Source organism: Ranitomeya variabilis, chromosome 3 (genome assembly GCF_051348905.1).
Source record: "Ranitomeya variabilis isolate aRanVar5 chromosome 3, aRanVar5.hap1, whole genome shotgun sequence".
Taxonomy (NCBI): domain Eukaryota; kingdom Metazoa; phylum Chordata; class Amphibia; order Anura; family Dendrobatidae; genus Ranitomeya; species Ranitomeya variabilis.
This window is the reverse complement of record NC_135234.1, coordinates 83,697,354-83,715,674: the sequence shown is the minus strand read 5'-3', so window position 1 is coordinate 83,715,674 and position 18,321 is coordinate 83,697,354. Positions and strand designations below refer to the sequence as shown.

General features: G+C 45.6%; 1 protein-coding gene across 1 annotated transcript in view; it reads right to left on the bottom strand.

Annotated features, from left to right (window-relative positions):
- NUFIP2 (nuclear FMR1 interacting protein 2) overlaps positions 1–17,935 on the bottom strand; it is a 40,672-nt gene extending 22,737 nt beyond the window's left edge. Inside the window, exon 1 of the mRNA XM_077294304.1 lies at positions 17,471–17,935. Within this exon, the coding sequence (XP_077150419.1) occupies positions 17,471–17,672 (202 nt within the window). The 5' untranslated portion in view covers positions 17,673–17,935. The remainder of the gene's footprint in view (positions 1–17,470) is intronic.
- Positions 17,936–18,321: the final 386 nt, after the last annotated feature.

Genomic DNA, 18,321 nt, shown 5'->3' with positions numbered 1-18,321 from the left:
ACTTTACATCAGCACAATTTTGGAAACAAATTTTTTTTTTGCTAGGAAGTTATAAGGGTTAAAATTTGACCAGTGATTTCTCATTTTTACAACAAAATTTACAAAACCATTTTTTTTAGGGACCACCTCACATTTGAAGTCAGTTCGAGGGTTCTATGGCAGAAAATACCCAAAAGTGACACCATTCTAAAAACTGAACCCCTCAAGGTGCTCAAAACCACATTCAAGAAGTTTATTAACCCTTCAGGTGTTTCACAGCAGCAGATGCAACATGGAAGGAAAAAATTAACATTTAACTTTTTAGTCGAAAAAATTATCTTTTAGCAACAATTTTGTTATTTTCCCAAGGGTAAAAGGAGAAACTGGACCACGAACGTTGTTGTGCAATTTGTCCTGAGTATGCTGATACCTCATATGTGTGGGTAAACCACTGTTTGGGCGCACGGCAGGGCTCGGAAGGGAAGGAACGCCATTTGACTTTTTGAATGAAAAATTGGCTCCAATCTTTAGCGGACACCATGTCGCATTTGGAGAGCCCCGTGTGCCTAAACATTGGAGCTCCCCCACAAGTGACCCCATTTTGGAAACTAGACTCCCCAAGGAACTTATCTAGAAGAATAGTGAGCACTTAAAACCCCCATGTGCTTCACAAATTGATCCGTAAAAATTAAAAAGTACTTTTTTTTCACACAAAATTTCTTTTAGCCTCAATTTTTTCATTTTCACATGGGCAACAGGATAAAATGGATCCTAAAATTTGTTGTGCAATTTCTCCTGAGTACACCGATACCTCATATGTGGGGGTAAACCACTGTTTGGGTGCACGGCAAGGCTCGGAAGGGAAGGCGCGCCATTTGACTTTTTGAATGGAAAATTAGCTCCAATCGTTAGCGGACACCATGTCGCGTTTGGAGAGCCCCTGTGTGCCTAAACATTGGAGCTCCCCTACAAGTGACCCCATTTTGGAAACTAGACCCCCCAAGGAACTTATCTAGATGCATAGTGAGCACTTAAAACCCCCAGGTGCTTCACAGAAGTTTATAACGCAGAGCCATGAAAATAAAAAATTATTTTTCTTTCCTCAAAAATGATTTTTAGCCCGGAATTTTTTATTTTCCCAAGGGTAATAGGAGAAATTGGACCCCAAATGTTGTTGTCCAGTTTGTCCGGAGTACGATGATACCCCATATGTGGGGGTAAATCACTGTTTGGGCGCACGGCAGGGCTCGGAAGGGAAGGCACGCCATTTGGCTTTTTGAATGGAAAATTAGCTTCAATCATTAGGGGACACCATGTAGCGTTTGGAGAGCCCCTGTGTGCCTAAACATTGGAGCTCCCGCACAATTGACCCCATTTTGGAAACTAGACCTCCCATGGAACTAATCTAGATGTGCGGTGAGCACTTTGAACCCCCAAGTGCTTCACAGAAGTTTATAACGCAGAGCCATGAAAATAAAAAATAATTTTTCTTTTCTCAAAAATGATTTTTTTAGCCCACAATTTTTTAATTTTCCCAAGGGTAACAGGAGAAATTGGACCCCAAAATTTGTTGCCCAGTTTGTTGTGAGTACGCTGATACCCCATATGTTTGGGTAAACCACTGTTTGGGCGCACGTCAGGGCTCGGAAGGGAAGTAGTGACATTTGAAATGCAGACTTTGATGGAAAGGTCTGCGGGCGTCACGTTGCATTTGCAGAGCCCCTGATGTGCCTAAACAGTAGAAACACCCCACAAGTGACCCCATTTTGGAAACTAGACCCCCCAAGGAACTTATCTAGACGTGTGGTGAGCACTTTCAAACCCCAAGTGCTTCACAGAAGTTTATAACGCAGAGCCGTGAAAATAAAAAATAATTGTTCTTTCCTCAAAAATTATGTTTTAGCAAGTCATTTTTTATTTTCGCAAGGGTAACAGGAGAAATTGGACCCCAATAGTTGTTGCCCAGTTTGTCCTGAGTACGCTTGTACCCCATATGTGGGGGTAAACCACTGTTTGGGCGCACGTCGGGGCTTGGAAGGGAGGGAGCACCATTTGACTTTTTGAACGCAAGATTAGCTGGAATCAATGGTGGCGCCATGTTGCGTTTGGAGACCCCTGATGTGCCTAAACAGTGGAAACCCCTCAATTCTAACTTCAACACTAACCCCAACACACCCCTATCCCTAATCCCAACTGTAGCCATAAACTTAATCACAACCCTAACCCCAACACACCCCTAACCACAACCCTAACCCCAACACACCCGTAACCCTAATCCTAATCCCAACCCTTACCCTAATCCCAACCCTAACCACAACTGTAACCCCAACACACCCCTAACCCTATCCGTAACCCTAACCACAAGCCTAATCTTAACCCTATTTCCAACCCTAGCCCTAATTCCAACCCTAAATCTAATTCCAACCCTAACCCTAAGGCTATGTGCCCACGTTGCGGATTCGTGTGAGATTTTTCCACACCATTTTTGAAAAATCTGCAGGTAAAAGGCACTGCGTTTTACCTGCGGATTTACAGCGGATTTCCAGTGTTTTTTTGTGTGGATTTCACCTGCGGATTCCTATTGAGGAACAGGTGTAAAACGCTGCAGAATCCGCACAAAATTGACATGCTGTGGAAAATACAACACAGCGTTTCCGCACAGTATTTTCCGCACCATGGGCACAGCGGATTTGGTTTTCCATAGGTGTACATGGTACTGTAAACCTGATGGAAAACTGCTGCGGATCCGCATTGGCCGATCCGCGGCCCATCCGCTGCGGATCCGCGGCCAATCCGCGGCAGATTCGGCGGGCGCACTGCGCCCGCCATTTTGGAAGATGGCGGCGCCCATGGAGAAGACGGACGGACGCCCGGAGGCTCGGTAAGTATGAGGGGGGGATCTGAGCATGGGGGGTGGATCGGAGGACGGGGGGTGGCATCGGAGCACGGGGGGAGCGGGCAGGAGGACGGGGGAGCGGACAGGACGACTTAGGGGGGCGGACCACATAACGGAGGACTGGGGAGGAGATCGGTGGGTGTGGGGGGGGACAGATTAGGTTTTCCAGCCATGGCCGATGATATTGCAGCATCGGCCATGGCTGGATTGTAATATTTCACCAGTTTTTTAGGTGAAATATTACAAATCGCTCTGATTGGCTGTTGAAAGTGAAACTGCCAATCAGAGCGATCGTAGCCACGGGGGGGGGGGGGGGGGGGGGGGGGAGGGGTTGAAGCCACCCCTCCTGGGCTGAAGTACCACTCCCCCTGTCCCTGCAGATCGGGTGAAATTGGAGTTAACCCTTTCACCCGATCTGCAGGGACGCGATCATTCCATGACGCCACATAGTCAAAGGTCGGGAAGGGGTTAACATTGGGTACACAGGCCATGCGGATGCATCTGCGTCGATTTGACGTTGCGCCGACCGCAACAAAATGCAACATGTTGCATTCGACGCAGTTTGGCGCAGCGTCAAAACGATGCATGCAAACGCATCCGCATGGCAATGTTAAAGATAGGCACGCAGGACGCATGCAGACGTAGGCGGAGCTGAATGGAAGAGCTGTGGCAGTGGGCGAGGCTACACGGAAGAAGTACGTAGCCCTCCACAGCTCTGACCAATGCAAATGTGAAACCAGCCTAAAAACATGCTCGAGTTCCCGCGGCTGTATGTCTCGGGGCTTTGACAGATGCAACACATGCAGGGATGTCCTGTTTGTTAGGCAATGGCTGCATGTATTAATGCTGCCGAGGAGCCACGAGACATGCAGCCGCGGAGACTCAAGCATATTTCGCTAGCACGCCAAAATGCTCGATAAGCACTCGAGCATGCTCAGATGACACCTTGTCCAACCAAGCTCGATGATCAGTAATTGTCAGGTGACAGACTCCCACCAATCCTATTGATAAGTCATCAATATCTGAACATTTCTCCATTCATACTTCCTTCATTTATATGAAGATTGTCAGTGCCGTATGCTGAAAATCACCTCCACACCACAGTGCTCCACCTCCACACCACAGTGCTCCACCTCAAAACTTCAGTTTGTGTGGGGGTTTTTGGGGTTGATATGCAGTGTCTTTTGGCCTAAAAACATGGTATTATGGCATCCAAAGAGTTCAGTTTTGCTCTCATCCGACCAGACTATATTCTCCCAGTATTATTATTACTAAATGTTGTTGAGCAAACGTTCACCCCTTAACAACCGCGGATACGCATTAAAAGCGGAGGCCACTAAGGGGCTTCTATTTCCTCATCGCCGTTTTAAAACAGCTTCAGGAACAAGGGTATTGCACCCCCAGAGCCCAGAAATCTCCAGAGTCTCGGCTACCAGGGATAGCAGAGACCCTGGATAACACGATCAGGGCAAGATTTTTTGGTTCCCGATCACCATTATTAAATGAATAGTACGGATTTTTCCTATTGGTTCCTTTTGATCACTGTGATAGACCCTAAGTGATTAAAGCCGTTAGTTAGTAAATCATCCCCTTACACAGATTTTTTATTTTATTTCATGAGTCTTATTTTCTTCCCCTCTTTCTTCGAGGTTAGGGTTGGGGTTTTGTCAAAAGTTTAAAAAAAATATATATATATATATATATCTCTATCCACTAGTGTTGAGCTTAAGTGCTCACTACTCAAGCTTGCATCGGTTGCTCACAGGTGTGCATCGGTTGCTCACAGGCAGTCCCCGCATGTTTTTTGGCTGTCTAATAATGCCATAAATACGGTATGTTTTGCTTCAATAAGGTTGTGGAGGTCTTGAGACGTCACTGATTTTACTCATCATAAGAGGTTTCTTTCTTCTGTGGCACCTTGGTAATGAGACACCTTTTTATAGGCCATCAGGTGAACCAGCTGATATTTTTCATTAAGTGGCAGGATTGCTTTCTAATTACTGATGGATTTAGCTAGTGTCCTGACTTTCCCTGGCTTTTTACACCTTTTTCTTCATGTTCAATACATTTTCCGTATGCTATTTCTCATTATTACACAACTTAATTTTTGGATTTATGATTTGCCTGTGTGGATGGGATGGGTTGTTACCGACATCAGGTGAGGATTTCATGTCAATAGCACCTTTAGAAATACATTTACTTAGAAAATTGGTGACGTGTACAATACTTAATTCACCGGCTGTAAGTGTATGCTTGGTAAATAGAAGTCCTATACATTAATACAGACATATTGTGCCATCGAATATTAACAATCATTCCAGGTGCCTGGACTACATACTTTGAAAGGGAATATTTCCATAAACTGGTAAAACAATATTTCTGCAAGTCCCATAAATTTACTATGACTCCTGTTTCTAGCGTTTCAGATTAATGGGATTCTACTGTGAATCAAAAGATTAACACTGATGAACCACTCAGGCATTTCCTAAAAAGGTATATGCATAATTCTGTGTATAAGCCATTGTTATGGAGAACCAGATAAATTGGAGAGCCCTACTCTACTTGTGTGCCTCTAACCTTATACTGAGGATTTACTAATAATTGTTTAGGAGATTTCAATCATCTGAATATTCTGCACATTTGTCAGCACAGAATGATTGTTCATACCAAGTACAGGCGCTCATTGCACCTTTTTCTTGGCAAAGCATTTAAGCACATCTATTTGTGTTATCCATCGCTCCACCCTGAAGACCCCCCAATTTTGAATAATGTGTTGCCCTGGTCTCTGTCATTAAGACAAATACATCTGGGAAAAAGAATGAATGGAGAGTTGGATCTCACCATTCAAGTATATGGCATTTTGGCATTTACAAGAACAGCCAAACAAGTTGGCAGCTGTCACTAACTATAAAAAGACTTGAGTGTGCAAAATCCTGCCATGTGCTGCCATTTCTCTGTCTATACGAATATGGCCGATCTGCTGGAGCGAGCATCAGACTCCTATTCCGTTGACAGGTGGGGGCATATATCTATGGAGGACATGACTCAGGTCTAGGGGTTACGTGCCGACGCCAGGCTCTTGTTGCAGAGGTTTTTTCACTCTTTCTTAGCCTGGCTCTCTTAAGAGTGCATTGATGCAGCCTAACATCTCAAAAGTTTTTCAACATGTCACTTTCCCATCTCAAATAAATGGAGACATGCATATACATTATATCCCCATCTTCTGTTATTAAAGGGAATCTGTTAGCAGGATTTCACACCCCAAAATACAACTTAAAAGGGTGCAAAGCATCTGATGAATAGGTTGCAATTCAAAAAGCCACAGAGGTATTCACGCCAAAAATACTGGTAATTAAGAATGAGCGAATCCGGACGTTAAAGTTCAAGGTTCGTACCGGACACCTAATGTCAGTCACCGAACACTGTTTTTTTACTGTACGTTCGGTTTCGCCAGTCTAATAAGACTTGTTGAAAGACTGCAGCGCAGCTAATCAACAAACGTTTAGACCATGGGCACTTCAGAAGCCATCACAGACATGCAAAATATTGGCATGAATGTGATTGGTAAGGTAAGCGCAGAGAATGACCCAGCCTGTATAAAGGCCGGATCACAAATGTTGCCGCTAAAATGCTCTCAGTGTAGGGATAGGACACAGTTGGAGTGAGGCACAGACTCGGATTGCGCACTTTGCAATCCATGTCTGTGGGAGTACTGTGCTGAAAGCCGTAGTGTGTACGCTGCACCCGTATCTGTGGGAGTACTGTGCTAACAGCCATTGTGTGTACTCTGCATCCATATCTGCAGGGGTACTGTGCTATAAGCCGTGGTGTGAACTCTGCACCCATATCTGTGGGAGTACTGTGCTAAAAGGCATTGTGTGTACTCTGCATCCATATCTGTGGGAGTACTGTGCTAAAAGCTGTGTTGTGTACTCTGCAACCCATATCTGCAGGAGTACTGTGCTAAAAGCCGTGGGGGTGTACTCTGCATCTAAATCTGTGGGAGTACTGTGCAAAAACCCGCTATGTGTATTCTTCAGTCCAAATCTGTGGGACTACTGTTCCTTTAAGCTGTGGTTTGTACTCTGCACCCCCTGCCTGTGGGAGTACTGTGTCTTTAAGTCGCTGTGTGGTTTTTAATAGTCTGGGAGATAAACAATTGACATCAGCAATCTTGTTGCCATTTATAGGCCCCAAAAAATAATTTTTCAGGACCGCTGTGTGTTTTCCAGTAGTATTGCAAATAAATAAATCTAGTCTTCAGCCATCTGTTTGTGAGTAGTGTTTAGAAAAACCACTTCCAAATCGGGGACGTGGCAATGATGGTGCTGTTGTAGCTGCTGATGGTAGTGTAGCTGATGCAGGGAGAGGACTTGGTCATTCTGTACCTGCTACATTCCCAAATACAACACCTTCTTCTGGTGCATGTAGATGACAGGACGTTATGTGTCCTTTCGCAGGCCCGAATACTGCTGCATGAATGGTGAGGTCACAAGCAGGCTGTGGATGGAGTTGGTAAGCCAAACCACAACTTCCCTGACTCCCCAGCACTGGTCACTACTGAGCATGTACACATAAGGTGCAGCAAAGATTCATCTCAACTAAAACCTGAGATCAGGAATAGAACAGACATCTCATAACTTTCCCAAATTCTTAGAAAAAAATTACAGTACATCCTGCATTGAACTACTATACCCAATTTATTAGATATTTTAGGAGTTGGAGTCGTTCCATTTTATACCGACTCCACCAAAGTTGACACAGACTCCGACTCCACAAGATGTTGAAAAGCTGTTAGACTGGCTGGGTCACTGCAGAAAGTGCACAGTTGGCACCTGAGAACCGTGGTCATCCAGCTTCCACCTCACCCTCTTACAAATTAGCCAAATAGCATAACTATTTGCCATTCGTTTCATTTGGGCGCCTCCTCCAGAAAAAAATAACCCAAACAACGGTGTTGGCCACCTCCTCTGCTTACACCTATAGCACGACGTCCACGTCTTCATCCACTCGTACCTACGCCTCCTGGTTATAGCTTGCTAGTTTTAGTTTTGTAAATTCTAGGTTGTTTTAAGTCATTTCCATTAATAAAAAATAATAAAAAAAAAAAGTGCCGGATTACTCCTCCCTTGACTCTCTATTTACTTTACTCAGTTACATAGCGCCATTAATTCCACAGCGCTTTATAGACATTATCATCACTATCCCCATTGGGGCTCACAATCTAATTTACCTATCAGTATATCTTTGGCGTGTGGGAGGAAACCCACGCAATCACTGGGAGAAGCTACAAACTCCTTGCAGATATTGTCCTTGGTTGGATTTGAAACCAGGACCCCAGCACTGTAACATTGCAGTGCTAACCACTAAGCCACCATGCTGTCCTTTCTCCCACCTCCTCCTCCACTTGCTCCTGTTCCACCTGGTTCAAGATTCTTTTTTTTTTTTTTTATTTCTGCTCTGCTTAGCATAGAGACAGGACATAGCTGTAATGAGGGACAGTATAAGGCCATGTGCACACGTTCAGGATTTTTAGCGTTTTTTCGCGTTTTTTCCGCTATAAAAACGTGATAAAAACGCGAAAAAAACGCTAACATATGCCTCCTATTATTTACAAGGTATTCCGCATTTTTTGTGCAAATGTTGCGATTTTTTCCGCGAAAAAAATCGCATAGCGGAAAAAAAAGCAACATGTTCATTAAAAATGCGGAATTGCAGGGATTCCGCACACCTAGGAGTCCATTGATCTGCTTACTTCCCGCACGGGGCTGTGCACACCATGCGGGAAGTAAGCAGATTATGTGCGGTTGGTACCCAGGGTGGAGGAGAGGAGACTCTCCTCCACGCACTGGGCACCATATAAGTGGTCAAAAAATAAGAAATAAAATAAAAAATAGTCCTATACTCACCCTCGATGTCCCGCGCAGTGTTCCCGCCTCACCGCTGCACGCTGCCGTTCGGTTCCTGTAGCTGGTGTGCGGCGAAGGACCTTGCCGATGACGTCACTGTCCTGTGATTGGTCGTGAGCGGTCATGTGACCGCTCACGTGACGTCACGGAAGGCCCTGTGCGCACAGACCAGCTATAGGAAGACGAACGGACGCCGGTGAGGAGATGTCTGGGTGAGTATAAGCATTTTTTTTATTTTTTTTATTATTTTTAAACATTCTCTCTTTTACTATAGATGCTGCATAAGCTGCATCTATAGTAAAAAGTTGGTCACACTTGTCAAACAGTATGTTTGACAAGTGTGACCAACTTGTCAGTCAGTTTTCCAAGCGATGCTACAGATCGCTTGGAAAACTTTAGCATTCTGCAAGCTAATTACGCTTGCAGAATGCTAAAAAAACGCGAAAAAAACGGAAAAAAAACGCAAAAAAAAAATGCGGATTTCTTGCAGAAAATTTCCGGTTTTCTTCAGGAAATTTCTGCAAGAAATCCGCAACGTGTGCACATGGCCTTAGGGTAAGTTCACACAGGACTTTTTTGCTGCTTTTTTTATGCTAATTTTCAGCTGCTTTTTACAGTACCGGCAAAGCCTATGAGATTTCAGAAATCTCATGCACACACATTGGTTTTTTGTTTGATCAGTATTTTGTGCTTTGCTGCGTTTTTTTGACAGAGCATGTCACTTTCAGCGTTTTTGCTGCGTTTTTTCACCCATTGTCTTGAATGGGTGTTGAAAAAAAACACAGCAAAAACGCAGGTATCATTATTTGCTGCGTTTTTGCTGCTGAAAATCCAAGGACATTAGCCTGGAAAAAGAGAAAAAAAAAACGCACCAAAAAACGCACCTATAAGCAGCTGAAAATTAGCATAAAAAAAGCAGCAAAAATACGCAAAAAAGTCCTGTGTGAACTTACCCTTAGGTTTTACAAAAACACTGTGTACTCTGCACCCTTGTCTGTGAGAGTACTGTGTGTAACCAAAAGTGTGTATTGTTTAACCCATATCTTTGCCTTTAAGGCCATGTTCACACTTTGCGGTGTGCTCTGCAGGTTTATCCCGCAGCGGAATTGATATATCTGCAGGGCAAAACCGCTGCGGTTATAACCCTGCAGATTTATCGCGGTTTGTTCCGCGGTTTCCGCTGCAGGATTACTCCTGTACTATTGATGCTGCATATGCAGCATCAATAGTAATGATAAAAATAATAAAAATTGGTTATATACTCACCCTCTGACGTCCCGATCTCCTCAGCGCTGCACCCGGCGGTCCGGTTCCAAAGATGCTGTGCCGAGAAGGACCTTCGTGACGTCACGGTCATGTGACCGCGGCGTCATCACGGTCATGTGACCGCGACGTCACCACAGGTCCTGCTCGCACAGCAAACCGAAGACCGGACGGCCGCGGGCAGCGCTGAGAGGTGAGTATAACATTTTTTATTTTAATTCTTTTTTTTTTTTTTACACTATTTATGGTTCCCAGGGCCTGGAGGAGAGTCTCCTCTCCACCCCGGGTACCACCCGCACATTAACCACTTACTTCCCGCAACGTGGGCACAGCCCCATGCGGGAAGTAAGCGGTTCAATGCATTTCTATGGGTGCAGAATCGCTGCGATTCTGCACAAAGAAGTGACATGCTGCGGGTTTTAAACCGCTGCGTTTCTGCGCGGTTTTTCCCGCAGCATGTGCACTGCGGTTTGCGGTTTCCATAGGGTTTACATGTTAATGTAAACGCTATGGAAACTGCTGCGGACCCGCAGCATCAAAATCGCCGCGGATCCGCAGTAAAAACTGCAAAGTGTGAACATGGCCTTAGATGCTGTGTGTTGTCTGCAACCCTACCTGCGGGGTACTATGCCTCCTATTGTCTGGGTATGAATTTTTTTCAGCTTTTGCAGGGGATATGTGGAAACACGCTCTATGGGTGAAATTTGTTAGTACCTTCTATGGGGGTACGGTGCCCAAAAGCCTCTGTGCATTCTGCAGCCGTGTCTATACGAGTAGCGTGCCTAAAAAAATTTTACTCTTCTTTGCGCCCTAATGCTCATTAAAGGACTTATCTACTCATTCAAATTACAGAGCCTCTAAATTGTTATGGAGGGCTATTCTGTCTCCCTAAATCAACTGCCGACTCAGTTGAGACGTGGCTAATTTGCTTGACTGCTGCCTTCCTTAGATGTGGTACCTGTTTTATTGTTTTATCAGGTTGCCTCTCCAGAATAGCACCTCGATTCTCCGTTACCCGTGTGTACTCTGCAACTCCGCCTGTGGGTGGTTTGATATTGGACGGCTGAGAGTGCCTCCAGTTCCTTCACTTTCTGGTGAAGTGGTTCCCCTCTTAATCATGGCCCCGGATCGATCAAACAAGAAAATAGAAACGGAGTACAATTCCATTATCCCAAGCTGAAGTATACAGATATGGATGCCTTCTTTGAACAATATTTTTTTTCAAGGGAAACACTTCAGGCCCCCCGGGCCCTAAGGCAACAACATTGGGGAGGAGTCCCAGGACAGGGGGACTGGTGGTAGCAAGACTCGCGTCGGACTGCCAGCTATATACAGAACCACCTACAAACCTTATCTGCAGCCTCTCCATAATGCTACTGTATGAAGATAAAGTCTGGCTCTGTGGGGGAAATTTTTAAGCTTCTTCTGTAGAGGTGCTCTGCCTCATGCTCTGTGGGTGACATTTTTAACTGGACTGCCATTAGCAAGCCTCACGGAGGACCTTCAGCTCCATCCAAGATCACACTACCAGCTTTCATAGGCGGCATTTGTAATGTACACAACTGGAGTTAAACATTTTTTTAGTTGTGGGGGATATGTGAAAACATGCTCCGTGGGTGAAACTTAATATTCTGTGGGGGGCATTCTGTCCAATGCTCTGTGGGTGAAATTTGTAAGCTGCTTCTATGGGAGTTCTCTACCCCATACTCTATGGGTGATTTTTTTTTTTTTTAAATAAGATTCTGTTGGGTACTGTGCCCCATGCACCGTGGGTGAAATTTTTAACTGTTTCTATTTAACAAAAAAGTTTTCTTCCTCACAAATAAAAGGCAATGGTTGCTTTAGCAATATGTAACATTTACAACAGAAAAATGCTTATGCCTAAACCTGGCAGTATTTTAATTCCTTTTAGGCTATGTTCACATGTTGCGCTTTTTCAGCTGCGTTTCACAGTACCAGCAAAGGAATCGCTATTTAGGGTTGAGAACGACATTTGTTTTGTATAAGAACTGGCTTTTCATTAATACAAATGAAAGAGCAGGATTTAATTTGAAGCCCCATTGGTAACGCTGTATAAGAAGAGAATGATAAACCGTACAGCGCTACAGAACAAGTCGGCATTATACGAGTGATGGAAAACAACAGTGAACAAATCTGCAATCTTGATAGTTGTGAATACATGGGGAAAATAAAACTATGGATTACTTTCATTAATTGTGCTGCCAAAGTGATCATAAGCTGCACGATCAGGAAATGCAAGTGCTGCTCATGGTGACATTTACAACAGGCATCGATCAAAAGAACCGTCACTAGCCAACATTGACGCCCCCCTACGCCGGATCGTAAAGACGGAAATGTCAGTCAGATCCTCCGGCCATGACTTTTCAAATCAACTAAATGGTTTGTCAGTGATTTAGAAAGTTGGTAGTAGTGAGTCACAGACCTGAACTACTACATCTTCATCTTAAAGGGGATACCTAACATTAGTAAAACATGGCGGTTTCTTTAGAAAACTATGACCCCCATTGGATGTGTATGATATTGCAGCTCAGCTTTATTCATTTCAATGGGGCCTGAGTTGTAATGCCAGATGCAACCCCATGGTCAGGAATGGCGCAATTTATGATAGAACACAGCCATGCTCTTCTAATCCTGGACAAAATATTCCAGGACTTAAAGGGAACCGGTCACCTGAATTTGTCGGGACCGGTTTTCGGTCATATGGGTGGGGTTTTCGGGTGTTTGAACCGCATGCGCCAGCGCACTATGTCCCGGAACACAGCTAAATACTTCCGGGACATAGTACGCCGGCGCATGCGCACTAAAGCTTTTCGGCTTTGCCCGCAGTTGGGCAAAGCATACTGCGCGTGCGCAAGGCAAGGTTGCCTTGCGCAGGCGTGTACTACGGAGGACAGAGCATGAACTTCAATCCAATATTGCGCCCAGCATGCAGCCAGCGGGTAAGGAAAGGGTGAATCAAACACCCGAAAACCCCACCCATATGACCGAAAACCGGTCCCGCCAAATTCAGGTGACTGGTTCCCTTTAAAGCACCACTCCAGCATGGTTTTATTTATTGCAGCACTGGAGTGGTGTAACTAAAGGAAATTCCCTGACCTTAGCATTATACTCACCAGCTGCCGTCGTGATCTGTTATCAGTGCCGCTCTGGTCCCGATCCGCCATCTTGTGACTGATTGGAAGTTAAAGTTAACGGTCACAAGCTGTCAATGTAAGTCTATTAGCGCCCCGTTCTGGCTCTCAATCTTACAGTGGGTTGTGACTTCCGGATCGAGCAAACACTGGAGCAATCTCCAGAAAACCGGAATGGCGCCGGTAAAAGATGAAGGTGACGTCTGGTAAGTATAATACTAGGGGCAGGGAGCTTGCACTAGTTGCACCACTCCACTGCTGCAATAAAAAAAAAAAAAAAAGCTGGAGTGGTGCTTTAAAATATGCAATGACAATGTTGGATCAGTGGGAGTCCAATAATCAGCTGAGTAGGGAGAAGGAGCACAACGCTGCACACTGTGTCCCTTCATTGGTTATAAGCCTATACCTACTCAAGCTTGCAGGAGAGCAGAAGCAGAAAATTGCACAGACTTGTGCCGTGATCATGGTGCTTCCTGGCGCCATCCGTTTCCCAAGTGACACATGCACACGGCCATCCGCATAGTATAAAAGAAAAGGCGAGTCATCAGACCTGGTCACCTTTTGTTACTGCTCCATGCTCACATGCCTATTGTACACACTAAGTGGTGGACATGAGTTTTTAAGGCTACTTTCACACATCAGGTTTTTTGCATCAGGCACAATCCGGCAAATGTTGGAAAAAAACAGATCTGGCGCAGATTGTGAAAAACTGATGCAACCGATCCGTTTTTTTATCGACGAATCCAACTAGCATATCCAGATAATTGGATAAAAAAAAAATTTTTTGGAGCATGCTCAGTTTAAAAAAAAAAACAAAAAACAAAAAACACGGAATCCAGCGCCGGAATCCATCATTTTCCGGATCTGGCACCTTCCGGCTCCCATTCAAACAAAAAACGTTGCTATGGATGTTTTTTCCAGAAATAGCAGATTTGCCGGATCCGGCGAAAACTGGACGAAACGCAATGTCATCTGGCGCAATCCGGCACTAATACAAGTCTATGGGGAAAAAAAATGGATCCGATGGCAACATTCTCCGGATCCAGATTTTGAAATTTAGCCGGATTGAGCCTGACAGCGAAAACCTGTTGTGTGAAAGCTGCCTTACACTCTCTATAGGGCAGATCAAAAGTAGGCAGGGGAGTACTGTTAACAGGCAAAGAAGGGGAGCCACGTATTGCCAATAACCTGTTCACACAGAATAAGAATGAACTCAGACGTCCATATGCAGCCACAATGTCTGGAGCGACTACGAGTCATGTGATCCAAATAGGGTATGTGCATCCAACATCTCAGGAAACGTTGGCTTTTTTTCCTGATGCTTGTTTTTGAGCGTTTTGGTTTGTTTTAAATTGTTTCCTGAGCACTTTTTCAACACTTTTTGGCAGCGATTATGAACATCTTTTTTACTGGCATTCAACAATGAAGAAACCACTGGCGCATTTTTAAGCAAAAATGTTGTCAAAACACTCAGGTGGCTATCAAGCCATCCCACTGACTTGTATTAGAAAAGATAAAGCAACTTTTAAGTGGAAAATACCTGAAGAACCATCAGGTAACTTCTTTTAACTGGTTGGAAATGTTGGAGACCCCAAGTGGATAAAAGATGCTCAAAAAAACTGAATGTATAGACAGCAAGTTGTTTTCACATAGGAATTAATGTTAATTCTTTTGTTTAGTTGGCGCTTTTTCAGGCGGGTTTTGGAGCTGAGCCACATGAAAAAGGATGTTGTGCACCTCAGTGGCTCAGTGGTTAGCACTGTAGACCTGCACTCGCTGGGGTCCTGGGTTCAAATCCCACCAAGGACAACATCTACAAGGAGTTTGTATGTTCTCCCCGTATTTATTGAGTTTCCTCCCAGACTCCAAAGACATACTGATAGGGAATTTAGATTGTGAGCCCCAATGGGGACAGAGTTGATGAGGTCTGTAAAGCGCTGTGGAATTAATGGCGCTATATAAGCGAGTAAAATAATTAAAACAAATATACCTTTATAGCATGTATGAAAATGTTAGTTCAGATCATGAGAACAGTCGTTGGTTCCAACACTGTGGATCATATATGAACCTTGAAATACAAACATGTGAATTCAGCCTGAGAAGTAGCACCAATGTGTCTACCTAGCCCAACGCACCCAGATAGAAGCAATAGATGGATCAGAGACTTCCAGAAAAATATATTACGGAAAAGCAGATGAGAGTTGTCCCTCCCCGCACGACTGATAAAGATGATCACATTGGCACTCGTTCTTCCTTTTATGATAAAGCGATATTTTCTTTGTGAAATTGTAAATGACTAAAAATTGTCCTTTTCATCAACTCACATTGATTAAAATGTACCCAAGCTTATAGAAGAGCACACGGCACATTCTCCGTCCTGCCAGAACATCTCTCGCAGACACAATCCCATTATATAACGTAGACGCCAGGGCCCAGGAGCCACATCTTCTAGAATATTCATCCGATACAACTTGTTTCCACCCGTATAGAGGAAACAATGACAGCGACAAGGCCAATAACACACGACTTTATCATCGTCTACGTCAACACGGACTCGGTGACCCGGCCGCTGTCGCCCCAGATCTGTGTACACCCGACAGAGGCATTTAGGCGAGTGCTGGGCTCTGGCTGCGGACAGTAGGCCACATGAAGCAGCTGACTGGAGGGGGAGGCACAGAGCCGGCTTCCAGAATTCAATTAACCCCCTGCAGCAAGCAGCCGGCCCAAGCGGCCTTACATAACTACACACAACCCCTAAAAGAAAACCCCCCAACACTGCACAATATAACATGGCGAGGATAAACAGAATGAGGAGCAAGGAGAGGTCCTAGTGACCCACCATAAGGGCTAGTCTGTGCACTAGGGACCCGCCATAAGGGCTAGTCTGTGCACTAGGGATCCGCCATAAGGGCTAGTCTGTGCACTAGGGATCCGCCATAAGGGCTAGTCTGTGCACTAGGGATCCGCCATAAGGGCTAGTCTGTGCACTAGGGATCCGCCATAAGGGCTAGTCTGTGCACTAGGGATCCGCCATAAGGGCTAGTCTGTGCACTAGGGATCCGCCATAAGGGCTAGTCTGTGCACTAGGGATCCGCCATAAGGGCTAGTCTGTGCACTAGGGATCCGCCATAAGGGCTAGTCTGTGCACTAGGGATCCGCCATAAGGGCTAGTCTGTGCACTAGGGATCCGCCATAAGGGCTAGTCTGTGCACTAGGGATCCGCCATAAGGGCTAGTCTGTGCACTAGGGATCCGCCATAAGGGCTAGTCTGTGCACTAGGGATCCGCCATAAGGGCTAGTCTGTGCACTAGGGATCCGCCATAAGGGCTAGTCTGTGCACTAGGGATCCGCCATAAGGGCTAGTCTGTGCACTAGGGATCCGCCATAAGGGGTATTCGAGGCACTAGGGATCCGCCATAAGGGGTATTCGAGGCACTAGGGATCCGCCATAAGGGGTATTCGAGGCACTAGGGATCCGCCATAAGGGGTATTCGAGGCACTAGAGATCCGCCATAAGGGGTATTCGAGGCACTAGGGATCCGCCATAAGGGCTATTCGAGGCACTACACCCTAAAGTGAGTATAAATATCTATGAAACACTAGTGTAACACCCATTGAAGCCCATGTGGGGTCCGGGGCCCAGGCATCCGCTCACACCCGTGTCTGCCCTTATATAAATACACCAGGGTGTGATCTATCGGCTCAATTGTTTCTAGATTTACCAAAACAATCACTTTGTAATTGAAACAATGTATCATGTACCCGATAGAAGACTAAGCATGTGGCACCAGCCTTTGCTCTGGGCGATGGCACAGATCGGCACAGGCAATTTAGTGACTATATTTACCAAAAAATTCATCACTAAGTTGGGGACATCGGCTGTAAGTTTTATAGCACAACAGTCACACTCCATAGAAGTCATTTCAATCACACACAACAGCGAACAGGCACAAGACCACCCTGTCGACCCCAATACTTCGCCACAAGCAACCTCTCCATTCAGTTGCATGCGTTATGTGGCACAACGTTGGTGACCTGGTCAGGGGGCTGAGTCTTATGAGTGGGGGGAGGGCAATGTGCACAACCAATTTCCAATGAAAATGACCAATGCCAACAGCCTAGTATACCGTGTGTGCCCGGATAACCCATGGCATCGCCGAGTCATTGGCACATATAAGCCAGGGCCGCTGCCAGCACCCCCAGACTTCGATGCTTCCCTGCCCAGCCCCCCACCCATCTCCCACCCTGTAGTGAGCCCCCCAGGAGCAGACCTGTTTTCTTCGGGTGTGTTTCCTGCTGCTGTAGGGCGTGTTTCTGCTCATGTTTTATCGGCTTTGGCTGGTACTTGGCGCTGCCCTCTGCTCCATGCTGCAGGCTGGCCGTGTAGTAGTAGTAGCTGGGCGAGGAGTGCAGATGGTGGTGGTGGTTGTGCTGCTGCTGCTGCTGCTGCTGCGGGCCAGGCTGCTCCTCCATTGAAAGTGTCTGCTCCCCCTGTGCTGGCTGCGGAGCACAGAGCCCCTCTCTGGACGTGGGTGCAGAGGTGCCTCCTCCACTCAGGCCCAGCCGGTTGGTTCGAGGACTTTCTAGAAACGATTGACTGTCTCTCTCCAGCAATCAGACATCTCCAAGTGCCCGTGTTCTCCTCCCCCGGCCCTGCGTGCGGCCTCCCCCAGGTCTCCCCTCCCTGCACTCTGCTTCTGCAACCTCACAGGGCTGGGCTTCAACGTCAGCACTATGGCGGCCACTATGTGCAACAGCACTTTCCACACAGCCGCCGCCACAGGGCAGGAGGCCGAGGACTACTCCCCTCACTGGACCAACACCACACTCGCTTTTCTTTCTCAGCTGATTTGTGCTAGATTATCATAAAAAGACACAATGTGTTTATGTAATAGACTATGCATATAATCCTACACTCTACATGATATTATTATATAGCACAATACAGTTCCATATACACAATACATAACGTACACTATAACACTATTATATACCACAATACTGTCACCATATGCTGTGCACAACACGTCATTACAGTGCCATACACAATACATAACGTACAATATAACACTATTATATACCACAATACTGTCACCATATACTGTGCACAACACGTCATTAC